The sequence below is a fragment of the Aspergillus aculeatus genome (assembly GCF_001890905.1).
Source record: "Aspergillus aculeatus ATCC 16872 unplaced genomic scaffold ASPACscaffold_14, whole genome shotgun sequence".
In the NCBI taxonomy this organism is placed as follows: Eukaryota; Fungi; Ascomycota; class Eurotiomycetes; order Eurotiales; family Aspergillaceae; genus Aspergillus; species Aspergillus aculeatus.
In genome coordinates this window covers 874,091-898,299 of record NW_017962989.1, presented here as the reverse complement: position 1 = coordinate 898,299, position 24,209 = coordinate 874,091, and the positions used below count along the sequence as shown (strand labels likewise).

The following is a 24,209-nucleotide window of genomic DNA, read 5'->3' as shown; positions in this document are numbered from 1 at the left end:
ATAGACCGTTAAAACGCCAGAGACCCATCTAGATACATAGACCTGATATAGACAGCATTACTTTTATACAAAATGAAACAAAATCAAGCAAATGAGACGCTCTTTCTCTTGCCCTTCGATTTGGATGGCTTGTCGGGTACGGAGTCCGCTTTGTCGGCTTTAGGGCCGCCCTTGTGCTTCTTATTGCGAATCGATTGTTTTACCTCTTCCTGTTCCCCGCATCCTTTGTCAGTGACTTCCAAAAACAAACACACATTGGAATGATTTGCAAGATACGTACCAGCTTGTTCTTTTTCTCCGCGTGCCTGGCCTCAGCCTCCTTCCTCTTCGCCTCACGGATCTCCTCCAATTGACGGGCCTTCATCAGCTTCGACTCAATCTGACCCTCCCTGTCGGCATTGACCATGGCAAGAATCGTCATCATTCCCTCCTGCAGAAAGCAAATATGATCAGCAAAAGGTCCCAGCCCAAGCCCCCACCCATCACAAATCTCCATATGTGGTTAGCAATCACATACCGCATCGTCCACGAAAGTTTTGCCCTTCTTCTTGCCCTTGGGCTTCACCACACCCACGGGCGTGATCATGTTCAACTGAGGCAGGTCCAGTTCCTTCTCACTGTATTCCCTCTTCTTCGTCTTCTTCAGCAGGCTGGATTCCGTGCGCGCTTTCGACTTGACTTCCTTGGGCGGCGGGCGCTTGACGTTCTTCTTGCTCACTTTTGTCGCGGACGAGAGAGGCTTGCTCTTGGCGTCTCCCTTGGACGACGAAGGGCCCTTGCCCTTGGCCGAGGACTTTGTCGGGGCCATCTTGTGGTCTTGTTCTTGTTTTAGGAGGTAGAAGAAAAAGATGAGAAGCGGGTGGGTATGCTGAAGAGTTGAAAATTCGAAGAAAAAAAATGCGGGCGATGAGAACTTCTAAGTCCACAAAGTCAATAGAGAGACAGATTCCTGGGAACCACCTGCGTATATCTCTTTAACCCAGACACAAACGATCGGAATTTGGAGAATTCTAACACAATCCAAATGAATTAAGATCAGAAAACAATACCCTCTGTCCCCCAAGCTTTGCGCTCCCCCCCAAAAAAAGAATAATTTTTGAAGAGGCAGGCGGTGAGGTGGGGGAAGGGCCGCAACCTCCAGACCAGACCCCCATTCGATCTCCTCCCAATCCCGTCAACGCTAAACTCCCAAGGCGTCCGTCCCGAGCAGAACAGAGAAACTTACCCACTCTTCTCTAACTCTTCGCCAAACCTCGGAGTCCAAGGCTGTGCCATCAATTGCCTCAATTCCCAACTGTCAAGATGACCATCAACCCCACATTCCTCGCCCAGCGCACTCGTTCCTGTACGTGAACATCCCAATTCCTCACAACCATCCTTCCACACACCCCCTCCGATCCACCGGTGGTCCGGCGCCCTTAGAAATTGGCGCGACGTCAATGGCCGGAACTCACAGGCTGACCTCGAAAAACCCGTGTATAGCTGCCAACCTGGCCGAGGCGAAGCGTCGTGTCATCCGGTCCTACAGAGAATGGCTTAGAGCGGTTAGTCTTCGACACTCTTGGAATATTTGATGCATTTCGGAATTGCTGGTTTTTTTGTTGTCGTTGTCCCCTGTCACCTTTGGTTGGAGGGAGGGGGCTCTTTCGCCAGGGCGCGCAGAAGAGCCCGCGGGGACCGCGAGACGAGAAACTTCACCTCGAAACCATACCCGAGAGAGACTCCCCGAGCTGACTATGGACATGATGTGATGTCTTCGATTAGTCCCCCGAGATCCAGACTATGTACTCCCTGGACATGCCCGTTTCCGCCATCCGGACGAAGATTCGCCAGGAGTTCGAGAAGCACCGTTACGTCAGCCAATTGAATGTGATCGACGTGCTGTTGTACCAGAGCCACGCCGAGTTCCAGGTGAGTTTGGATTTTTTGTTGTTGTCTTCTCTATGTGGTCAATGCGATAGAATATGTGGGTTGGGGATGTTTGGGGTCGAAGAGCTTGAATGGCTCATCGATTCCATGCGATATACCCAGCCACCGAAACCTCCACGACTTCCAGCACGTCGCATCACATATACCAGTAACCAGACCAACTAATCTTGGTCTTCATCATACAGGAAACCCTCAACTACTGGAAGCAGCTGTCGCACGTGATGAAGTACTTCCGGCCGGAGGAGGAGCCCGGTGCTCGCCTCCCCCCAAACTTCATCTCCGGCTTCTTGGAAGGCCGCAATTAATCTCATGTTTCCCATTTTCTTCAAATCATCCCGCAGCATTGAAAGTTTTTTTATTCCTTCTAGTTATGAGAACAACCCTGGGCTTAGACCCGTGAACTGATAGATCCGGGTAGAGGGTATGAGTGTGCGCTCGCGCTCTATGTAAATATGGTGTTGTTGTTAGATTAAGCAATGGACTCGTGTATCACGAGGTGTAGGGTCGGTCTGTGTGTGTCTTGTCCGGGGTAAGCAGTGGAGGTGCTCTTCACATGACGTAAAGATCCAGAGCTTAGGGGGTAGTAATATAGCTCTCCCATGCATGCCATGTTACCTACTACCACATATTTGACTCTGTATCGGTCAACTTCTACAAGTACAAGCGTGAGAGAAAAGACGTATACCAAGAAGGTCAACCAATAAGCTATATACCATCTGTCTGCACCATGCATTACCACATGTTGTCCAGCCCAGACACCGCATGACCAGAATAGACAGCAAGCTCAATCCACATCAATTAGTTTATACTATTCATGCGCAGTCACTTAACCTCAAGTACTCCGAACCAATGCACTCCTAGTAAAATAGGTACTATCTCCCTTCCAACCCAGAAAACACACCGCTCAATGCACACATACACACACACACACACACACATACACAGGAAAAAGCTCGATCATGTAGAAAATGTTTGGGTGATTATGGCAACCGAAATCGTGGAAACTTTTCTCTAAATACAACGCCAAGATGAAAGACCAACTAATCCCAAAAGATTTACAAGGAAAACAACAAAAGGACAGATCTACGACTCCATCCGATCGACCTTGGACGCATTGAACTCATCGCGCGCAACAGTGAACTTGTCCGTGACGACATCGCACAAGTCCATCAGAGTATCCAGACCCTTCTCCAGAGCTTCGACGGCCGTTGTCGTATCTGGATCATCTGTCAGTTTTTCTCCAGTTGCGGTTTGTCCTGATCCTTGGGTGGGCGGGATAAGAGGCGCCGAGGGCCGGGGGGGGGGGGGAAGAATGCGTACCATAAGTCTGGATTCTCAGGTTCATCTTCGTCTCTGAGGGGTGGGGGATGGTATAACCGCAGAATTCAACTTGGGGGCTGTTTCACATGTTAGCCGAACCCCATCCATTTTACATTTCCTTCAGTCCCTCGGATCCGAGGGTTCAAGGAAGATATCCAGGGACGGATCCAGGATTGGATGGGTGATTAGGGTTATCCTCACTTCTTCATGATCGCGTATCGTAGCGCATTACCCAGGGTGTGTCCCTCTCCATCGAACTGGAATGATGCGGCGGTTTCGGTGGCTCCGGGTAACTTCACAGGAACTGTTAGATATTTGGGTTGTATGGTACGAGCGGCTGGAGAGAAAAGGTGGAGGTGGGACGTACGACGACAATGCGCTTATCTTCCAATTCGAGGACGGCTTCCTGCTCGTGCTGTTGCTCCGGGGCGGCGTCCATCATGGACTGGTCGTTTTCTTGGTCGATGGAGCCGGGCATTTGGATTTCGAGGGTGGGATGGGATTGAGACTGGTGGACGTTTGGGTGAAGCTGAGGAGTCTATTACTAGAGGGATTGTTAGATATCAAGTCGTTGGCAGGAATGGGAGGTTGTTCTGGGTTGCGCTGCTTTAAAGGTCTGATGAGTTTATAGACATACCTCTCTCACTTTCTGGTGGAGGTGAAGCGGGGTATAGAAAGTGGGTTGTGCGCGTGGGGAGTGGGAGGTTGCACCAGACGTCAAGAACTATCACACAGGAAGCCCTAGTAGCGAGAAGAAGTGGTCAGGACCAACGGTCGCAAGGAATCAAAAATTTGTTAGGGAGGATTTGCTATTGCGATGGCTCTTGTCGCGGCGGAGAGAAAAATGCAAAAAATCGGTTTTATCGATGGTTGACCGCCTTGGGATGGGAGACATGCTACATCACCGCCTTCCGTGTTGGTACAGCTTATTCTCGTTCTGGGTGAGATAGCTATGCTACTGCATTGAAGTATTCTATGTTCTATGGGAACTGGCTAGGATGCTTGTGATGGCAATGAAGCTTTGTCAGACCGTTACTGTCCGTTGTATTGCTATTATATTTGGTAGTAGTTCCGAGACTTTACTTTCTCCTCCACGATCGATTGCCATGTCCTCTGCAGGAGATGTGAATTGAGGAGTATGTAAATGAATCATTGACTGACGATGATGAATTTCATAATCAAACCTGCTCTGGGTAGCACGCTTTTGTGGGTGTGGCATACTTTACTACTTCTAGAATGCAGCTCTTGCCTGTCAATTGCAAATCGAGAAAGACTATGCGATAGCATACTATCCCAAGTTGAACAGGTTAACCGGGCTCTTCAATATAGCAGCGAGATGCAGCTATCTGGTGCGTAGAACATCAATTGACACAGTGACTTCGAGCCTAGAAGCGACTAGTAATGACAGTCAGAATGCCCTTGCCAAGTAAACACTTGCTATAATACAGAGCAAGTATAGCTGGTCAATTATGTGAACCTGACTGTTTAAATTTGAATGATACTATTCTTGACAGCTTTTTATTGGGATCGGCCAGGAACCATATCGCTTGACTCAGACCACCCTGCCCACTGTCCACATGGGAGGATTAATATTAGCAACAGGACCGGGCAGACGGACGACGTTGGGACTAGAATCTGCGCGGCGCAAATGAGAACGGAGAGTCTCGTGTTTATAATATCAATCGGTAGTGCAAGAATGGAGAGACCAAGTGATGCAATATAGGAACTCTACTTGTTGCCATGCTCACTTAGCAACTGGCAAGGTAAAGGGGTTTATCGTATATGTGCATGGAATTGACGCACACTTACCCAAAATCACGGCATCAATGCAAGATAACCGGTTCTGGTAATGTTTGGCGACGGTTTCAGTTCTCGAGCATGCTTAGAACCTGTACTGTACGGAGGTCTACCCGTGCTTCGGCGATGAGAAAAGTATCACTTCTCGACAGTATAGATAATTCAAACAGTACTCCGTAGTCGATTTTGCATGTTGGTGCCGAGACCGACCTGGATAATGAACTTCTGACATTTAAACGAACCAGCAGCCGACGGAGAGTAGAATTGGTTGGCCACGCGCAGTGTGTGTCTCATGCGCGAGCCGACGACTGTATTCAAACTTCAATCGGCCCCTCATTCTTCAAGCAAAATGAAACAAGCATCATTCCGAAGACGAGGATGTCCCACGGCACGACAAAGCTACTATCGATAAGTTAGCGGGTTTCCTTTCCCGAGACGGGAGAGGATTGGAGGGGGGATTCGACTCGACCCATACTCCTTGCCGGAAGTGGTTTCTCGACCTGATTTGCAAGGTGGACAAGACACGTGGGACCCGCCCCATACTAATTTGTGTGATCCGCAGATACTCCATGGAGTCCATCCAGGCTTTGGATGATGCTGAACGTTGATAGCCCTTGATACTCAGTAGTACTGTACAGTAGCTCGATGTCACTCAATGATTGGCTATCTTGGCTACATACTTGAAGTTAGTAAACGACATTCATCGCAATTCCAAACGATATTCACCCTCATACTTACTACGTACCAGGTACGGATAACCAATTTGTCAATTTGTCCCGGAAGCTGTGAAAAAAGTGGCCCCATCATTTCACTCCTCTCGCCCTCCCCGTGCATCGCGGAAATGAGGGGTGGAGCAATAATTCATATGTGCTACACTATTTCCCGTGAGAATCAATTGATACGCTCCGACGAATAGTTCCAAGCAGCATCAGTTGCACCATTGCCGGAACAAAAACCAAAAAATATACGATGATTCAGTAGCATCATCAGATAGGTAGTAGAGAGAAGGGGAGGGGGATTGGCTCGGTTCCATACAAATCCTCATCCTTTTGTCTCGACTCAGCATCTGCTGGGGGAAAGGGTCCATTCTATGTATCTTGCTCGTTCTCTTCCGTACTCCGTAGTTCTATTTGCTGTTATCATCCACCGCGGATGACTGCGCCCCCTCGGGTAGGTTCATGTATGTACAACAACCCCCGAAATCGTCCCGGGGTTAGCTTAGTGGTGTTTGTTCCCCCTCCAAGCCCAACTGCAACGGTAACAGGGATTGATTGATCCATTGCAGTAGTTCTTATAGTTCGCTGCCTGTCTAGCATTGATGCATGATCCCAACAGTAGGCAGGAAACTTTCTCCCACCGGAGTCGACCCATTCATCTCTTCATAATTAGCATGGTAAACAAAAGATCATTGCTAATCAAGAACAATCTTGGAATACTAGATCAATGGTGTTGTCTGGCTCTGGACTCATTTTGGATCCTATACCAATTTCGCTTCACACTAGATCCTAAAGAGGAGATCATATCGCGTCTCGATATATACACTGAACCACTCCAATGAGTCAATTGATGATTAATTTAAAATTTGATTGCCGCGATCCTTAGACCTGCGCTATCTGAACGCGACAGTACCGTAGTTTTCTACCGCAGGAAGCGAGCTAATCGCAGTGACAGGCTTGAAGCTGGTCTGTGTCTTCAGCCATTTCCAAATCGGGTCATATGCTTGGTAAAAATTTTCTAAACAGTGCCCACGAGCTGTACATATTGCGCTCGGAGCGGAATATAACAGACTCGTGTGAGATCGCCGGTCGACCCGGAGGGGGTGATAGGCTCGTTCTAGACAAAGATTGTTGCGGTTGGGAACAAGGGCTTAATCCTCTCATAGACTAGATGATCCCCTGCATGCAACAATCGGTATCTCACCCTCCCTGTTCTGAATTCATCTCGATTCTATAATTCTTTCCAGTTAGAGAGATTTCATGAGACTGCTATCGGCCAGATCATGGGTGGGTATGCCTAGACAATACGTAAAGCAAAGCATACATAAAGTCATGACACGCATCCTCCTACGTATTATTGGTGTCTTGTCCAGATGGTCATCCAGTTGTGGTCGAGTGACACTTTGACCCGCTTCGGGTTATGACAAGGACAAGAGCCGATCGCGGGATGGTCGATCTATGCACCGTGGGAAAAAAAAAAGGGCTGGCGTTCATGAGAAACCCCTGGCCAGCTTTTCCTGGCGTATTGTTTGTGCAATTCCGTAGGGTCAAGAGGAAGCGAACGTGGGGAAATGTGAGATGTCAAGTTCGGATAAATTTCCTGGGTTGAATAGAACCCCATTATTGTCCATTCTGCTGCTGCTGCCACCATCCAAATTTTAGAACCAGAGGAGAGGAGGCTGAGGGGGGCCATGACCCATCCATCTGACAGAAAGTGGGCTCGGTTGGGGCCAGGGCGAGGGGACACTAACTCACTATTGTTTTCACCAGTTTGGCGCCAGTAGGTTTTGGTAATGGTGAGGGAGGCTGGCGTCGCAGGTGGTCTGGGTTTGCCACCTAGGGGGTGGAGAGGGTGGAGGACGGAGGTGGGAGGGAAATCCAACTGGGTCATGGTTCGTGGCCGCGATGAAGCTCGGATGCTCGTTCCGTTTGACTATTTCCAGACTTTCAGGTCTGTTTTGTGTTTTGCGTTTTGCGTTTTGCGCGGTAGTCAGGACAAAGAACTAAGATAGTACTAAACTTTTGTGACTGTGTATGACACTCGTTATTCCAGCTATGATCAATGCTCTGGAGAATAAGCAGCAGTCTCAGCTGTTCTTTATTGTACTGTAGTTCCCAGCTTATCAGCAGTTCTCTTGTTCGCAGGTCGGAAGCCGGATGGGAGGGGGGGATCGCACTGGGTTGGTTAGTTGGTTGGTTAGTTCACTACTACTAGTTAAGTTAGTCCGCGGGGTTAGTCAGCGTTTCGCTGATAGTCACCTACTCAGTAGCTATGCTGTATGTGCTGTACCTGGCCATCATTCATTCATTCATTTGATTCTACGTGTCTTCATATTCTCAGTCAGTACTTACTACAGCATAACACTGTCTTCAACTACCTGTTAACTTATTCAACTACCTTATATATACACCAATCTAGCATAAGTATGATACATCCAGATGAGCACAAGGCCCCGAGGGGTGTCCTCCTAGCGACAAGTGATTACTGCCAATTGTCCCAAGTGTGTCACATCTTCGGCGACAAGCCCTGGGCGGAAACAAACCATGTCTCAGCTGGTGCCAATCAGATGAAATCCTCTCCACTTGGTCTGAGCATCCAGGAGGAATTATTAGGAATTATCCCCGTTCATCAATGGCTACTTGCCTTCACTGCTTACCATTCTGGATGCCTCCCAGCCGGTTTTTCCTGTGTTTTGTTTCTCCTCCTTCCTCTGTTCCCCCCTCACTCTTTGCTGTTGACAGTCCATACAAAGAAATGAGATAGATAGATTGACACATAGTATAGAGACCCCATCATTCTCAAGCTGAAGAGCTTTAGTGTCTGTGGTATGAGTATGAGTATGAGTACATGTACTATGTTGTCTCTTTCTGTATGCAATCGATCTTCAAACCACACCTGAATCCGCTTCTACTTCCCCCACATCCATTCGAGTGCCTCGTCGCTCCAATTTCAGCCCAATTCCCACTCCTCGTTTGATGATACTGATGATGATTGGGATTATTCCCTTTATACTCTAGCCCATCTTTGACTCCTTTCTTTTTTTTTTTTTTAATTTCCCTTTTTGTTTTTTCCCCTTTGCTTTTTGACCCTTCGTCAGATTCATGTAGGAATTTTTGTTGAATTTAATCCATATTTCTTCTTTAGATTGGACCCAGCTGCAAGCTCTGATTGATGAGGACGGGGTGGTGAATTGTACCTTTTTGAGTGCTGTAGTGTAGTTCTTTATGCCACCGTCTCATCGAGATTGACTCGGCCCTGTTTTCTTTTCTCCCCTCCACTTACTTTCACTCCTCTTTCCCCCTCCCTCTCTCCCTCCGTCCTCCCCCCCAAAAGTCAAACATACATCCTTATTAATTAGTGCCACTCCATAACTACATACAATAATTTCTCGGCCTGTTTTCTGTTGTCTCTCATTTTGAAATTCTTCTTCCTCCTTCTTCTTCTTCTTCTTCTTCCTCCTCTTCCTCTTCCTCTTCCTTTTCGTTCCCTTCTTTTCTCATTTAACCCAATCCTATGGTGCAGGCAGTTAGATCTGGTTGACTTGCTTTGTTCTGTCTTTTGCGGGCCAAGTTCACCGATATCATATCCATATCCATCGATTCGAGCCAACAATTCTCGCATTGGGGGCCAGACCGGATGAGATTCTCTGACCGACCTCTAACCGTTGTCACACTGCCGCCAGCCCAGCCAGCTTGAATCAACCGCCTCTCCCAATAACTCTTTGACCACTCCAGTCCATTCAATCCATCCAATCCATTCTTCCTATTTCTCCCTCCCACCACCTACCACTATTTACCTACTTACCTACCTACCTTGCTACCTTACTACTCTCACTCACCCTTCTGTTTGAGCGCAATTTGGGTCAAGGTGCCACATTGGCCGCCGCCCGGCTTTCTCTTTTCCTCTACCCTACCTCCTACCCTTCATCTCTACTCCATTCTCCCTCTTCGTCCTCCCCCCTCTGTGCTGGTCGTTCCTTGTTTGGGCTGGACCCGTACTTCTTCTCTTTCCTCTTCCTCCGGAGCTTACCCACCGACCAAAGTACCTTCTTGTCCCTCCATTACGCTACGCTACACTACGTCACGCACGCTTTCCATCACCATACGAGTCGTCCGCCTGATTAGCCGCCGACGCTCCCCGAGCTCGCTCAACCGCGCGCTCTCCTTTGCTCAACATCGTTCCTCAATTTTGATACTACACAACACATATCATCGGAAATTATTCGAATCTCCGGCTAGTTAAGCTGTGAGACCTTGGGTGGTACAGGCTTCAAACCGTATATATACAGTGGCTGTGCGAGGCAGCAACCCGCGAGGGTATCTGTTCAGTTCAAGATTGGTTCGGCGTGAAAGCTATTTCTGTTGTTGACAGCTTTGCCAAGGAATCGCACTTGCTTCGACCTGCTGCATCTTATTTCGCCCGATTATCTTCCCTCATCAGTATGTCCACCGCGGTTGCGCCTGTCCAGGCTGCTCCGCTCACTTCGCCGCGCATGACCCGTGACTTGAGTCCGAAGAATTGCCCAACTCTGGCACCCGCGACTTCGAATAATCAGAACAGCACTACGCCTCCTCGGCTGTCTGGACCATCACGGGATGGATCGTTGACTCAAAGCTCACCCGCAGGAAGGAAACCGACCTCCCCATCGTGAGTATTCGACGTCAGGTGCGTGTGTCGTCGAGCTTGCTAATAACCAGCTAGGTCGCAAAACGGGATAAATTCTTCGAAAGTCATAGTTAAGAAGGAGCCACCCTCATCGCCCGCAATGCAGTCCCATACTCGACCCCGTCCCCGACGACTTGATCTCTCCACTAGTCTCCCAAACTCGGGAGGTTTGTCTGCCCGGGCCCCAGGCGGTCCAATGACTGCCCGAGATGGCCTCAACATGCAGAATGTCGGAATCGCGTGCTTGTCGCCGGGCTTCCAAACCCACGACCCAGTCATGAGGGAGCAACTCCAACGGAGCTTGTCAGTCCGTGATCAGCAGAGATCCATCATCGAATCGCGTCTACAGAAATCGGCCAAGGACGATGGGCCAGAGGGAATCAAGCCATCGGACTCGTTTGGGCTACCCAAGACCGCTGCCTCGAAGCGGAGACCACCGGGGTTATCCATCATACCTCCATCTGCAGCTCAATTCGCAAATGAGCGTGTGATCCAATCCGCACCACTGAACCAGACGTTTACAGGTCGCCATGAGCCACAGCCATTGACCCGCCATATCGTCAACCAGAGTCCTACTCTGGGGTCTACATCTCATATTCACCATGTTCCTGCCACCCAAACGAACAACCGCCTTCCACCACTCTCGGATGTGTTTGGAACGGACGCTCTAGGAGGTCGTGAAAGGGAGATCAATCGGGGACCTTTTTACCCTGGCGCATCCGGTGCCAGCTCATCGCAATCAAACAACTTACCGCCCATCCCGTCTCCCAGGATGTCCCGTGAATCCGCTCAAATCCCCAAGCGGCCAAGAGAGTATCGCTCTGCCGAAGAAGCGGTCCAGGAGATGTCGGGTGGCCGGGAAGAGCTTCTGCCTCGCATTGTGCACTACGGCGGCCACCAACCGCCAACCCCACCGTCTCCGCGGATTGCTAATGGTCCCCCCAAATCTGGCGCACCTCATCCGGAGATGACGCCGGCGACAAATGTGCAACCACAGCCAGCTCTGTATCTTTCGGAAAGATCTGCCCGTCGGCGCTCTCGAAACGAGTACGAGCATGAGCATGGAAGTCCTCCACTCGGCCACGGTCCCGAGCAACACTATCGCCCGAATCCAGCTCTGGCTTCTGGTACAAGTACCGGCCGTGGTCCATTTGGTGCTGGTAGAGACTCGCCCGAAACCCAAAGAAAGAAGAAGGAAGAATTTCTTAGTCTTTGCGCCCGAGCATGGGATTTATTCCATTCTTGAAAGACCAATGCGCTGTCTCTGCATCCTATCACCTGAAGGATGGCTTCACCAGTCGCCAGGGCCACCGTCCGATATGCGCCACATGACATAGCATGTGCTTGTTGGCCGGGCAGCTCGGTTAGACTCCGGCGGAAGCCTTACACCCAGGTGAGGATCTGTCCTAAGCTACATGTGGGAACATGTTTCGAGGACTCTGCGTTCTCGGCATGATGAATATGCATACTACGACCATTTCTATGAACATGCATGATCAGTTGCTCCTAGACCGGAAGGAGAACTGGACTACTTCCAGCATCTTGAGTTATCTTCTTCTCTGCATCTTATACCACACCGCAGACAGCATTTTAAGTTGTCATTATTGTCAAAGTTTCTGCTCTATCCCATTCATGATTCCGTTCTGCATGCACTCATCTTATCACCTACATCCAAGCTATGGAATTCACTGGCTATGAGGCGTTTGTTGTCACGTTGTGTTGGTTTCAGAACCATGTCTATATCGTTAGGGACTTCATCTTCTGGTGATCCGTGTTGTGTCTATGATTGCTCTTTCTTCCACTCGATGTTCATATTTGCGATACCAATGTTCTGTTCGTTTTCCTCTTCACCAAGTCTTATGGGACATTTCACTCTTCTCTCATCCTTACTCTTACCCCGATACTCACGATAATACTTTGGTTGCTATGCTTGGCTGAACATCGAAGCCGGCAAAACACGGTAATTCTGGATAATGATAGGTAATACCAAATTGGGTATACTGGTATGTGGTATGCATAATTATGTACACAAATGAATCCCTCTATGAGCGATAGCAAAAGACGCAATTGACATTAAGCAAGCCGGCGACGCTTGAAACCCCCTCCGTGGTCTCTGGGTGCATCGTCGTCGGCCAGAGCTCGACGCTCCATAGGCATTTCTTTCCTTTCTTTCGCGGCGGTCTTCTTCCGTCTCCTTTCAAGTGCCTTTGTGCGGTCTTTGGAGTTCATATTCTCGTACTTCTGAAGCAGGACCTGCTTCTTGAGCTCCGACTTCTTCATGTAATACGGGGTGCTCTTCTTTCCTTCGCGGATGAGCTGCTTCTCCTTCTTCTTGTGATCGGCCAAGATATCCCTCTCTCGCTTTCTGTTCTCCATTGCGCGGAGTCGATCCTGAGTCGACCGAATCTCTCGCTTCAAGGCTTCCTTCTGGGCAGGATTCTTCGTCTTGGCGTACTGTGCCTTCAGCTCTTTGAGCTCATCTGCACGGTATTCGTCGAGGAAGGCATAAGCGTCCTTGACACCCTGTGTATTTCCCCGACCCCCCTGGCTGGTCACAGTCGGGTCAAAGCGTGGATCTCGGGATTTGGGTATGCTCGGGGGCTCGACGACCGTGCGCTTGCGAGAAACGGCGTACTTGGAAGATTGCACCATGGGCGCGTGTTTGGAAGAGCGAGAAGGCTTCTCCGAATCCTTCGACTTTGGCAATGCTTGCCGTTTCTGCTCCCGGGCTTCACGGATTCGAGCTCGAATATCGTCGAGGGGGGACGGCGCTGCAGTGGCTTCATCTGTACTCCGGGCGGCGGCCTTTGCGGCACGTTTCGCTTTCGGACCTAGGGATGCTTGCGCTTTGGCTAGCGCGCCAAATGAAATGCTACCAAGAGAGGCCTGGACATCATCCTCGGGGGCATCGTCGTCGCTCTCGCTATCGTCTGAACCGTCATTATCTGAAGCGTCGGAGACTTCGTCTGACTGTGTTATGGGTTAGCGACCCATGGGATTTGATGCTACGGCGCTGAGGATACCAACCAGGTCATCATTGTCGACTTCATCCTCATCGAGAGAACCGTCGCTGGCGTTGTCAGAGTCCGAGTGGTCCGATGGCGCAAGGTCACTAGCCTCCTCGGAACCGGAACCATCTGAGTAAACCTCTTCGTCTTCCTCGGGAAGCGCCCGCACCCGGCGATTGAGAAGATCTGATATGGCCATTTTGGTTTGTGCGAAGAATAAAGAACTGGGCATTAGTGATAAGAAAATCCAACTTTTGCCGTATGGCGGTGAGATGCGATGCGGAGCAGGAAAAAAAAGAATTGGCCCCAATTCTGCCGGAATCGTGGGGCGGTCGCCAAGGCGGCTCGTTGGTGATTGGTCTATGGGGAAATTGATCGCGATTTTTCCCCTGGTCCGTCCGCATCGCGACGGATTGATTGCTCCGCCCATCGCTGGCCACTCTGCACCTCGCTCGCTCGCTCACTCACTCTCCTTTGCCATATCTGCTCTTACTGCAGTCCCTACTGTGCCCATGCAAGTTATTTACAGGCATCTCCATGCTAGCCCCAAGGCCAGCTCTCTCTGAATACGTCAGGCTCGATCGAATGTTTCGAAGCGGGGCCGTCTGTGTATGCATGGCCTGACAAGCATTAACCGTTTTAACTACTTTCGCTGACGATGTTGCACAGATTTCGCAACCCAATCTCATTCTCACTTCTCGAGTCCGGCTCTCATCTCTCCCGAGATTATACCATCGTTCATATCCATCGTATCTGTCTCGTGATAGCACATCGCGCTCTGAAATGGGGACTGAAGGTGGATTCGAGCGCGGCTCTAACGGGACCGGTCGGGGTGGTCCTCACAAGCCTTCCAACAATGGCAATTCCAACAATGCGGCTTCCTGGAGACCCTACCATAGCCGTTGGAGCTCGAAGACTACACATGCAGACCAATCCGGCACGCAAACACCAGGTAACACATCGCAAGATCGACCACGAAGACACGGCCCACGAAGAAACAATAGACCAGCCGATAGACGACCAAAGCAACACCATGGGGCGATCGCGTCACCTCATGGGGCTGCGCCATTGCAGTCACTTCAAGGACAGGCTGCGACAAGCCATGCAGGTTCCATGGCCAATGTCAATACCACGAACCCGTCTCTCGTGTTTCCACCTGCACCGGGTGTGATGAATGCAAATAGCAGTACAATGCCTCCGCTGCCGTTTCTGATGCCGAATGTACCAATGCCACCGGATTTTTTCACACAGAATATGCCAGAACAACACCCATCCTTTCAACAGAACACGTCTTTTCAGCCACAGCAACAGTTTACACCCATGTGCAATTCTTCTTCATACCCTTCATTTGGGGTTCCGGCATCGTGGAATGATTTCACAAAATTTACGAGCCAGCTACTACCCATGCCACCTCCCCCCATGATGAATTTGGGGATGCCAAACCCGTTGTTAGCGATGTCAATGCTCGACCCTATCGCCTTTCGTACACCTTTCCAGCAGGAAGCGGCCCCTGATCAGGAGCAGCAGCAGCAGCAGTCGAATAAACATCGATCCCCATCTTGCGAGCCATTGACACCCCCTTCTCCCACGGCGGAATATCTTCAGCAATCATCTCTTCCACCGAAGCGAAACGAGTCTTCGAAACCCCTCCTCGTCATCCTTGATTTGAATGGCACTCTTGTCCACCGCAAACATCGCAAATTTCCGCCCTCTTTCGTTGAACGCGCCGGCCTGAAGGGTTTCCGCCAGGGTCTCCTGGAAAAGTACAAGGTCATGGTCTGGTCGAGCTCGCAACCCTTCACGGTCCAAAACCTCTGCCACAGAATCTTTCCGGGCAAGATCCGAAAAGAGCTTGTCGCCGAATGGGGTCGTGACAAATTCCCGCTCACGGGCTCGCAGTACAGATCCAAAACCCAGGTCTACAAGACTTTGGATACCGTCTGGCTCGATCCGTCGATCCAGGCGTCGTATCCCAGGTTCCGCGGGAAGAAATCCCAACCGGCGGAGAAAGCGCGGTGGGATCAGACCAACACCATCCTCATCGACGACAGCAAGCTCAAAGCCATCTCGGAGCCGTACAACATCCTGGAAATTCCCGAATTCACGGGCGACCGGGGTCCGGGCGACAACCAAACCCTCACCAAAGTGCTGCTGCTGCTGGAGGAATTGTCCAGGTATGACGATGTCAGCCAGGCGTTGCATCTTTGGAGCACGACGCTGGCGGAGACCGGCAAGACGTGCATCCTCGACATCTTGCGCACCCTCCCACGAAGCCAGCCGCAGGTACCCCAGGAACCTGGGTCGACCCGCGATGAGGTTGCAGAAACCCGCGCCGAGCGTCGCAGGGCCCGCAAGCAGGAGAAGAAAGCCGCCCGAGCTACTGCGGCGGCGGTCGCGACTTTCTTCACAGCCCAAGCCCCAGCCCCAGCCCCAGTCTCAGTCCCAGCCCCAACAGCCCGCTCCCCGTCCCCCGCCACATCCCTCGATTCCGAGCACCATTCCCTCTCCTCGGATACATCTGTCCGGTCCGATACCCAAAACGATCTTCTCGATAAACTAGAGGCATCGCTCAACCGTCAGGAATAATCCAGAAAGGAGGTGGAGTGTTGGTTGTATGGCTCATCCCTTTTTCAAAACTAGACGGCGCTGTACATAAAGGCCGTTTACGCTCTCGTCCTGTCATTTCTGTATATGAATTTGAGAAAGGATATAGCGCGGTGTCCTGGAGTGTGTTGCATGTCACGTTTGAGGACTTTTGTTTCGGTTGTTTTATTTTAGACAATGCTGGATGATTACATAGAGAAGTGCATGGGAACTAAATCGATTGATCATATCTCATCTGCCTGGTTTGCAGATGCATATTCAGTGATTTTTCTTGAGGATCGTCCAGTCTGTCTTATACTCGACTACTTCCTCTGGTTGAGTACGTATTTAGGGCTACCCATATTTAGTGTAACTACTTTTTCTATCGATGGGCTGAGTACAGTTTTTATAGGTACACCCCTCTGACCGCGGAGGAAGAACAAAAAATAATGGTCAGTCAGATGACCGGGTGAGATAGACGATTCGTTGCACGTACATGGGTATGCACATAGTCGGACAAGTTTGCCCTCCAGGCGTGACTAGTGTGCCAACTGGTGAATCACTAGTACATCACCAAATCGAGGTCCCACCGAATACAGAGACCTAGTTTGCATCGTCTGATACGACAGCATCTTGACAGATAGACAATATGCGAAAGAACAACAAAACTTGATGTTCATTGTTTTGAGCCTTTATCAGACTTCTGTACTGCTATCATTCATGTAAAGATCATGAGCATGACATGACGCATGGAAAAGTGGGTAAAAAAGCTTTTATGAGGTGAGTGAAGATTGAATCACAAGAACCAAGACCATCGGGGGGGGAAATGTCGGAGAAACAGTTGGAAGATTGAGGACGCGGAAAGAAAGTGAGTCACAGGGGGACGGCAGAATTGGTGTCCGTGCCTCACACTTTCTACCGGATGCCTTGGGCGGATGCGAAGGGGGATGGAACATGGGAAGATTATGTTTTGTGCTCATCTACAAGGCTCACTCATCGCCAGGAGAATAAAGGAAAAGGGGATATCATCATCATCAATGAGTCGGCACTAAGGCACAGCTACGACAACCTGAAGGGGGGTGCACTAGCTTATTTGAAGACGTGGCCGTCAACGCAGGGGTACTCCTTGCCGTCAATGACGACGGGGACATCCCAGGCCCACATGTCCTCAACGAGCTTGCGGTCGGCCTCGTTGGTGTGGTCGAGCTTGACGAACTCGTAGCTCTCCCAGTCGGGGGCGACCTCGAAAGCGGGCTTGAAGTCCTGGCCACGGACAAGGAAGACACCGCGGATGACGCAGTCGTAGTTGGCACCATAGACCTGCTGGGAACCGAAGAGGTACTTGCGGGAAGCCTCAAGACGGTTGTGGAAACCACCGATCAGGTTGTTGGCCATGAAGGTAAGCTTAAGCTCGTTGTCGTACTTGTAGTTGACGGACCACAGAGAGAACTCCTCAGGCTTGTAGTTGGCCCAGAACCAGGGCAGAGCAACGGGACGGGTGTCCTCGTTGGAGTAGGTGCGCTTCAGCTCGTCAAGGACGAACTCGGGACGACCAAGAGCCTCGAGAGGGTGCTTGGCCTTCTTCTCCTCAGCGGGCTTCTCCTCAGCGGGAGCGGCGGCAGCAGCAGCGGGGGCAGGAGCAGCCTTGGGCTTCTCCTCCTTCTTGGGGGGAGTGTACTTGATGGCCTCCTCAACGAAGACGGGGTTCTCAACGACAGCCTTGAAGGCGGGCTGGCTGATGATGGTGTTGTACCACCGGACGAAGGGGACGTGCTCGTCACGGAACTTCTTGTCCAAAACGGTGGAGAAGAGACGGGTGCAGAGAGCGGCGACGAAGAAATCAGCCAGGGAGATACGCTCACCAACCAGATAGGTGTTGGCAGTGAGGTAGGAGTTGAGAACGCCAGCGTTCTTCAGGGCGAGCTTGGAAGCATCCTCAACGTTCTTCTTGTTGTAAGGGTCGAGGCCGAGAAGGGGGCGGAACCAGCCAGCGAAGCGGGGCATAAGCTCAGCGTTGGCGAAGGACAACCAACGGAGGATGGAAGCATAGTCCTGCTTGGTCTTACCCAAGAGGGTGGTCTTCTCGTTCTGGGAAGTCACTCGAGGCAAGTTAGTTTGCGATGCTTCATGGACAGTCAAGTGACAAATGAATAATCAACCCGAAGAGGGGTAACAATTGATCAGAGTTAAACGTTATCAACACAGTTTGTTTTTTTACCATTCTGACAGGGATAACTAATAGATGAATCTCATCATATCGAGGACGGGGGTGAAAAGCATGAAGATAGAAAAAATCATCAGAACGTACCATAGACGGCGATGGCAATGACCTCGGACAGAGTGTAGCCGTTGGCACCCTCGAAGGCAGGGATCTTGCCGAGGGGCTGGATGCGGCGGTACTCCTCAGACTGGTTGAAAGCAGCAGCAGAGTTAGGCTCGGTCTTAACAAGCTCCAGCTCGACGTCGTTAGCCTTAGCGGCAACGAGGACGGCGATGGTGCGAGCGTTCTCCTATTCATCATCATGTTAGCTGCAGGGTTTCGTTGATGGGAAGAGCTGCGCATGGAACATACAAGGGAACCGTAGAGCTTTCCGAAGGCCATTGTGAGGGATGTGTAGGATGAAGAGAAAAGGAGAGAGAGGGAGAGAGGGAGGGGGGAAGAGGAGAGAAAAAAAGAATGAGGGGAAGAAGAAAATGGATGGTGAAATTTGTGCGAATCAAAGAGCATCGGGACCGGAGGAATGTTTCCTGCGTCCACGTGACCTCGAATCTGGAAAAACCTCAGGAAATGCCCGCAACACCGCAACACCGCCAAAAGCGATTGTTTCCGCTCCGAGCAGGAAACAGGCAGTCACTCACTTACTTCGCACTCTCCTCCGGCGAACCCGCTCCGCGTGTCGCTCCCCCGAGAAATCCATCCCCAGCAGGCGTTGAACATCTCTTCCTCCAGGCTTCCGTCAGCCGTCTCGCCGCACAATGGCCTGGCAGAATCCCAATGGTCTTGTGCAGGCTATGCACTCCATCCGTCAAGCAGCTCCTCTCCGGCCTGTTCTCCAGCGCTCCGTGATCTCCAGATCGCCCATATGGTCGACCTCGACGACGACCAGCCTCCCCAAGAGCCTCAATGGCAAGCGAACATACGCGACTGAAGAAATTCCCACTTCATTCACGGCCGCTCCTCCTCTTGACTTCAATGATCCCAAATTCAGACCTGCTCGTCTTGTGCCCGCGTCTCCGTCCTACTTCTCCGGTAACCCTAAGTTCATCGACCATTTGTTGAATCTGGAAGACATTCTCGCCGCAAATGCCAATCTGCCAACCGTGGAGAACAGCCAGGCGCCTCGGATGGCGTGGCTTAAACTACCGCAGTTTCGTGATTTTGTCGGGGAGCAAGTGCCGACCAAGAAGTACAAGGGCCTTCTCAAAATTCTGCAGCGTCTTAACCGAATCGATCCCAAGCTCATGCCGGAAGACGTTGGGCGGACGATAAAGCAGTTTGTTCGTCCGGGTAACCCGTACGCTAACAAACCTGCGCCGGCAACGGTGGATGAAATGGGTCGTGCTCGCGGCCGGGGCAAGCGCAAGTCTTCCTCGGCAGTGGCTTTCCTGGTTGAGGGTGATGGCGAGGTGAGGGTGAATGGAAAGACATTGGTCGAGGCCTTCCCTCGAGTACATGATCGCGAGAGTGCTACCTGGGCCCTCCGAAGTACGTCGCGGCTGGACAAGTATAATGTGTGGGCTCAAGTCCAGGGCGGAGGAACTACTGGGCAGGCAGAAGCCATCACGCTGGCTGTTGCACGAGCGCTACTGGTTCACGAGCCCGCTCTGAAGCCTGCGCTCCGCAAGGGTACGTATCCCTGCCGCCCACCACAACCATTCTTTACTGACCAATTGACTTTGCAGCCGGTGTCATCACGGTCGACGCCCGTCGCGTGGAGAGAAAGAAGCCCGGTCACGTCAAGGCGCGCAAGATGCCTACTTGGGTCAAGAGATGAAAGCGTGGTCGAGATCGGTCTCCTCTCGCATGGGGGGCCTGGATCTTTGCTTTGTACTTCTACTTCCTTGCTGTATTATACTATTTGGCCTTGTGATTTTTTCTCCACGAAAGTATATCCTGTATTGCAAGCATACTCACCAGGTGTCACGGAAGTCGTTTCAGGACACGACACGGCATGTCTTCGGCGACCGGCATGTAACTATTGGCGTAAAAGCAATAAACCGAATTTTGGTACAGACCTCGGTGTTACCGGAGCAGAAAGACGAGCTTGGGATTGGATCAGGCAGACATGCGCCATTGACTAAGATCACTGCCGGCGATCAAGGGTTTGTCCCACTCTGCGCCAAATTGAATCCAATACCCTAACAGGAAGATTGCATTCGGCCGTATGCTAAGATCGCCAGACACAGAGTTCGGAGAAGTCAACTCCTTAACTGAAGAAGCAACAGATTCTCAACCAAGCATCTTGTGGTCTAGGAGGTGAGACAGTAAATTGTCCTGAAACAACCAGCAAGTTGCGGAACAGTCATGTCTCTCATCGTGTTTCGCAAGTGTATTGCCTTTCGACCATTGCATTCGGCCTGATGATGCCAGCTAGGGTTCTGTGGCACCATGAGCTCGAACGGACGGGGCAGTCTCCGTTGCCGAATTGAAATTGGTCAGTCGGCGATCAGTCGGTGACTTTTGAAAAGAACAGGTTCGTGGACTAGAGGCAGTGGATTGTTCCTCTCCGAGAGCTCAAACAGTCTACCGACTTGCGTTCGCTATACTGCGCGATCCCTATCTACTTGACTCATGCGATGCGCCCACGAGACTCGCAGTAACCACAGACAAGAGGACACGATTGGGAGACAACACAACCCATCCGATGGGAGCCGTCATCAGTCATCAGCTCCATTGGGAATTCCCCGCCTACCTGCTGCGGGTGAAGGCCTCGGCAGCCAAATCAGAACCTTCTTGCCTGCTCTGACACCCACGTCGCCATGGCCACCGTCACCTCATGGCTCGGAATGACGACCATTGGACGCTGGATGAGAGACAAAGTGGTCATCCTAGTGTGGCTGAAGAGACTGCCAAGACTCTCATTAGACCAATTGGAGATGGTGGAAGAGAGAAAATTGACAGGTAGGAAAGGGTAAAGAGTGCGGACACGGTGGAGATAGGAAGGGAGAATCACGATTCACTGATGCAGGAGAAGAAAAATGATGGAGTAGAGGTCTAATTGTAATAGTGTTTGTAGTATGCCCAGTGCCACCAGGTGAAGAAAGCAGGCTGTTTCATACTGACTGGAAAGGGAAGGTAGGAAAAAAGGCCGGGGAGAGCTGGAGCTTTCCTCCAGCTGGTTCTCTCCGGGAATACTTTGTAGGGTACTTCAGAGGTACTTCATAGGTATCTTCTCTCTGTACCTTCTTCACAAGTCCTCAGGAAGTACTAACTTATATTGTACTTGGTACATTGATAGGTACTCCTCTGAAAGCAGTATGCAGCATGCTGAATGACAGGACGCTCAGATCCACAATCGGCACAAGCACCGGCTGTCTGGACCGGCACGAGGCCTGTCTGTCCGTCTGTCCGTCTGTTTGTCATTCGCATGCTCTTTCTTGTCTGTCACTTTTGATAATCGATCGTGACGAGGAAGAAGGAGGGTGGAGGCTTTCTCCGCCTCACTTCTCCTTCCTTTCTCTTCTCGCTCTCCCCTCTCTCTCTCACTCTCTCACACACACTCTCTCTGTACCCGGAGATCGTACAATGCCTCACTCGCTTCGACAATTTGGAATATCGTCATCACGGACTGTGACTTCCGGCCCCGAATTTGGCAGTATGTGTCTAGCCCTAATAGAAGCCGTCTCTCTTTAGGTGATCGTCACGTCATACTACTACGTACATAGTACCTTACCCATTGAACTCATCGGATTCATCGGGGACCACCCCTGACGAGACTCCATCCTTCGGATGATAAGTCCCCGAAGTGCAAACGATGCAAATTCGAAAGGATTGAATGAGAGAAATAAGACAAGGAAGAAAGAAAGCAGGCAAGCAAGCAAGCAAGAAAGAGCGGACGAGCAAGAAGAAAAGCAAGAGATAACCGAGCGGGCTCCACCTGCGAGCAACTCCGAGAAGGCTGCTTTAGCTTGTCTCGATGGGCGCGATGCCGATCCCCCTGGCTACCATAAGCATCGCCTCCATTGGCTGCTTCTTTAGTGCACGGCCTTCCCAGCACGCTGGAAGGTGTGCGACTCGGCGGCTTAGCCAAGCACTACAAGTACCGTATTCCGTACACTAACTAGCTACCTTATTTAGTGACTACCTTACCTAGTGAGTACAGTTTGGCAGGTGGTACGGTACCTACCATACCTACCCGGTAGTTAGGGCAGGTACAGTACAACAAGTACTGTACATTGATGCCCTTATTAACTAGGGACTTCTAAGCACGACGCTGTGTTGATAATTGTCAGTCTTTGACCCCATGTCGAACTTTGTCGAACTTGGGAATTGCGGCTAATTTAGGTCATCATGGATAGTTGCAGACATTACAAACCAAAGTCTGACACCTCGAATCCAAAATCTTGGGTTTGGTCCCTCCCTCTCTTGTCCATATGGGATCAGCCTCCGTCCATCAGCTCAATCCTTCGACTCTCTGTGGTCAATCCGGGCAGCAGCTGATCCACCTCCCAGGTCCCCGGTATCCTTGCGTCCCAGAAAGCGGTTCTTCCCGTGGTTCGAGTATACTATACCTTTCCTTGTAAGTCTGATTGACGGTCCATCGCAAGTGGATTTCATGAGACTGGACCCCGGCTCTATTGCCTCATTCATTCTTCGTTCGATTTGGCCCGGCATGTCTCGCCTTGTTCCTTCGGTATCTACTCCTTCCGTTCGATCGGAATTTTCCACAACCTTGGTTGGCTCTTTGGCACTCCAGCCACCGCCTCACGGACGGACATTGGAGCCTGGTGGATGGTTCCTGGAATGGTGTGGTGCATGGACCCAGGACGATCACCGAAATAGCGTTTCGGGAGGGCTTAACTCTAAGGCCCTCGGGGAAGTCGGCTCAGGGCAGCGGGAAAAAAGTCAGAAGTTGAGAACGGATCCTTCCAATTGCAATTATTTGGAATGATTGATGGATGGGGCTCAGCTAAAAACAATTCTAGCGATTAGACTAGTCCCAGCGACAGTCTTCATTGGGCCTGCTACCAACTCTGGGTGTCTGGATCCGGGCGATTAACCTTATCGGATTCTTGGAGAAAGTGCCATGATGGCTGCTGCTGCTGCTGCTGCACCTGCACCTGCAAGATCGAGGAAATATCTAGGCATTGTTAGTACCGCACAGAGTACTTTTTGTTTTTATTTCATTCCTTTTTGGGTCGATTTATTATTATTTCCCACTCAGAAGTCCCAAATAGCCCCGCCTCGTGTCTGAATTATCCCCGTCACGATCCCTTTGGGCTGGCAGGGAGTCCACGAATCACACGGCGCCTGGCCCTTCTTTTAATCGGTTCCATTATTGTTCCTCCCTGTTCCCATGTCAGAAAATCTGATGGATCGGAATCAGCTACCCCTCTTGGGCGTCATCATATCCACTCTGCTTGCCTCCGTCAGCCGCCCTCATGGGCCTGAAAGCCCGTAATGCACGCCTTGGACTACCCAGAGTCCCGACGGATTGGTCGACAGAAGAAATGACTGATGATCAGCTGGTAGTCAGCCCCCGTCTCCCCGGTAGTGCGTCTACCGAGACCATCGTATGCGCCTGTATCTAGTGTGTACCGCCGACATGGGTTTGGGCTTCTTGGTGGAGCGAGGAAGTGGCTGAGGGTTTCAAGGGGGCTCGATCGATGTTCATCGTGGGGAGTAGATTGGGCTCTCAACAATAATCTATACGTGACTCTGGGTAGCACTCGTCATTCTAGTTCTGAGGCGAGGTTCGAGAAGGAAATCGAACAGCTTGCTCGATCAGTTTCTTTCGCACAAATCTAAATCTCATCTCTTCATGCAGTTGGTCATCATAATAGGCCAGAAAATACCTAGAAAGGCCCGGGGGGAAGCAATTTGAGTGTAGGGAAATAAGAAAAAAAACTAGTAAATTCGAACTTGAACAATCCCGGCAGGTTGGAATGGTCTCCATCATCAGTTCTAGCTAGTAGTTTGGTTGACCTGACTGACTGACTGATTTATTGATTGATTGCCTACTTGATTGA

The 24,209-nt window shown here is 50.8% G+C and overlaps 8 protein-coding genes across 8 annotated transcripts; 4 read left to right on the top strand and 4 right to left on the bottom strand.

The window, feature by feature from the left end:
• Positions 1 to 83: 83 nt before the first annotated feature.
• Positions 84 to 808, bottom strand: loc1 (the record flags this gene model as incomplete). Its single annotated transcript, XM_020203845.1, has 3 exons — positions 84 to 209; positions 281 to 430; positions 518 to 808. 3 exons carry the CDS (start codon positions 806 to 808, stop codon positions 84 to 86), a joined length of 567 nt encoding a protein of 188 aa, XP_020053661.1.
• A 370-nt stretch (positions 809 to 1,178) lies between these two features.
• Positions 1,179 to 2,544, top strand: ASPACDRAFT_124253 (putative NADH-ubiquinone oxidoreductase B14 subunit). The gene is made up of 4 exons (XM_020196725.1): positions 1,179 to 1,345; positions 1,483 to 1,544; positions 1,765 to 1,911; positions 2,115 to 2,544. Exons 1-4 carry the CDS (start codon positions 1,303 to 1,305, stop codon positions 2,232 to 2,234), a joined length of 372 nt encoding a protein of 123 aa, XP_020053660.1. The 5' UTR covers positions 1,179 to 1,302; the 3' UTR covers positions 2,235 to 2,544.
• Positions 2,545 to 2,729: 185 nt separating this feature from the next.
• ASPACDRAFT_124249 (DNA-directed RNA polymerase core subunit RPC19) lies at positions 2,730 to 4,082 on the bottom strand. Its single transcript, XM_020196724.1, has 5 exons — positions 3,887 to 4,082; positions 3,617 to 3,793; positions 3,451 to 3,542; positions 3,250 to 3,326; positions 2,730 to 3,146 (listed from the first exon to the last, which is right to left on the bottom strand). Exons 2-5 carry the CDS (start codon positions 3,725 to 3,727, stop codon positions 3,013 to 3,015), a joined length of 414 nt encoding a protein of 137 aa, XP_020053659.1. The 5' UTR covers positions 3,728 to 3,793; positions 3,887 to 4,082; the 3' UTR covers positions 2,730 to 3,012.
• Positions 4,083 to 10,204: 6,122 nt separating this feature from the next.
• Positions 10,205 to 11,674, top strand: ASPACDRAFT_32818 (uncharacterized protein; the record flags this gene model as incomplete). Its single annotated transcript, XM_020199907.1, has 2 exons — positions 10,205 to 10,410; positions 10,465 to 11,674. The coding sequence occupies 2 exons, from the start codon at positions 10,205 to 10,207 to the stop codon at positions 11,672 to 11,674; spliced, it is 1,416 nt and encodes a 471-aa protein (XP_020053658.1).
• Positions 11,675 to 12,501: 827 nt separating this feature from the next.
• Positions 12,502 to 13,635, bottom strand: rrp36 (putative pre-rRNA processing protein; the record flags this gene model as incomplete). The annotated part of the gene is made up of 2 exons (XM_020203844.1): positions 12,502 to 13,398; positions 13,456 to 13,635. 2 exons carry the CDS (start codon positions 13,633 to 13,635, stop codon positions 12,502 to 12,504), a joined length of 1,077 nt encoding a protein of 358 aa, XP_020053657.1.
• A 216-nt stretch (positions 13,636 to 13,851) lies between these two features.
• On the top strand, positions 13,852 to 16,322 carry ASPACDRAFT_1858764 (NIF domain protein). The gene is made up of 2 exons (XM_020197638.1): positions 13,852 to 14,045; positions 14,106 to 16,322. The coding sequence occupies exons 1-2, from the start codon at positions 13,974 to 13,976 to the stop codon at positions 16,020 to 16,022; spliced, it is 1,989 nt and encodes a 662-aa protein (XP_020053656.1). The 5' UTR covers positions 13,852 to 13,973; the 3' UTR covers positions 16,023 to 16,322.
• Positions 16,323 to 17,010: 688 nt separating this feature from the next.
• On the bottom strand, positions 17,011 to 18,661 carry ASPACDRAFT_80773 (putative translation elongation factor eEF-1 subunit gamma). The gene is made up of 3 exons (XM_020205727.1): positions 18,592 to 18,661; positions 18,328 to 18,529; positions 17,011 to 18,118 (listed from the first exon to the last, which is right to left on the bottom strand). The coding sequence occupies exons 1-3, from the start codon at positions 18,619 to 18,621 to the stop codon at positions 17,109 to 17,111; spliced, it is 1,242 nt and encodes a 413-aa protein (XP_020053655.1). The 5' UTR covers positions 18,622 to 18,661; the 3' UTR covers positions 17,011 to 17,108.
• Positions 18,662 to 18,995: 334 nt separating this feature from the next.
• ASPACDRAFT_32892 (mitochondrial 37S ribosomal protein uS9m) lies at positions 18,996 to 20,014 on the top strand (the record flags this gene model as incomplete). Its single annotated transcript, XM_020199914.1, has 2 exons — positions 18,996 to 19,866; positions 19,923 to 20,014. The coding sequence occupies 2 exons, from the start codon at positions 18,996 to 18,998 to the stop codon at positions 20,012 to 20,014; spliced, it is 963 nt and encodes a 320-aa protein (XP_020053654.1).
• Positions 20,015 to 24,209: the final 4,195 nt, after the last annotated feature.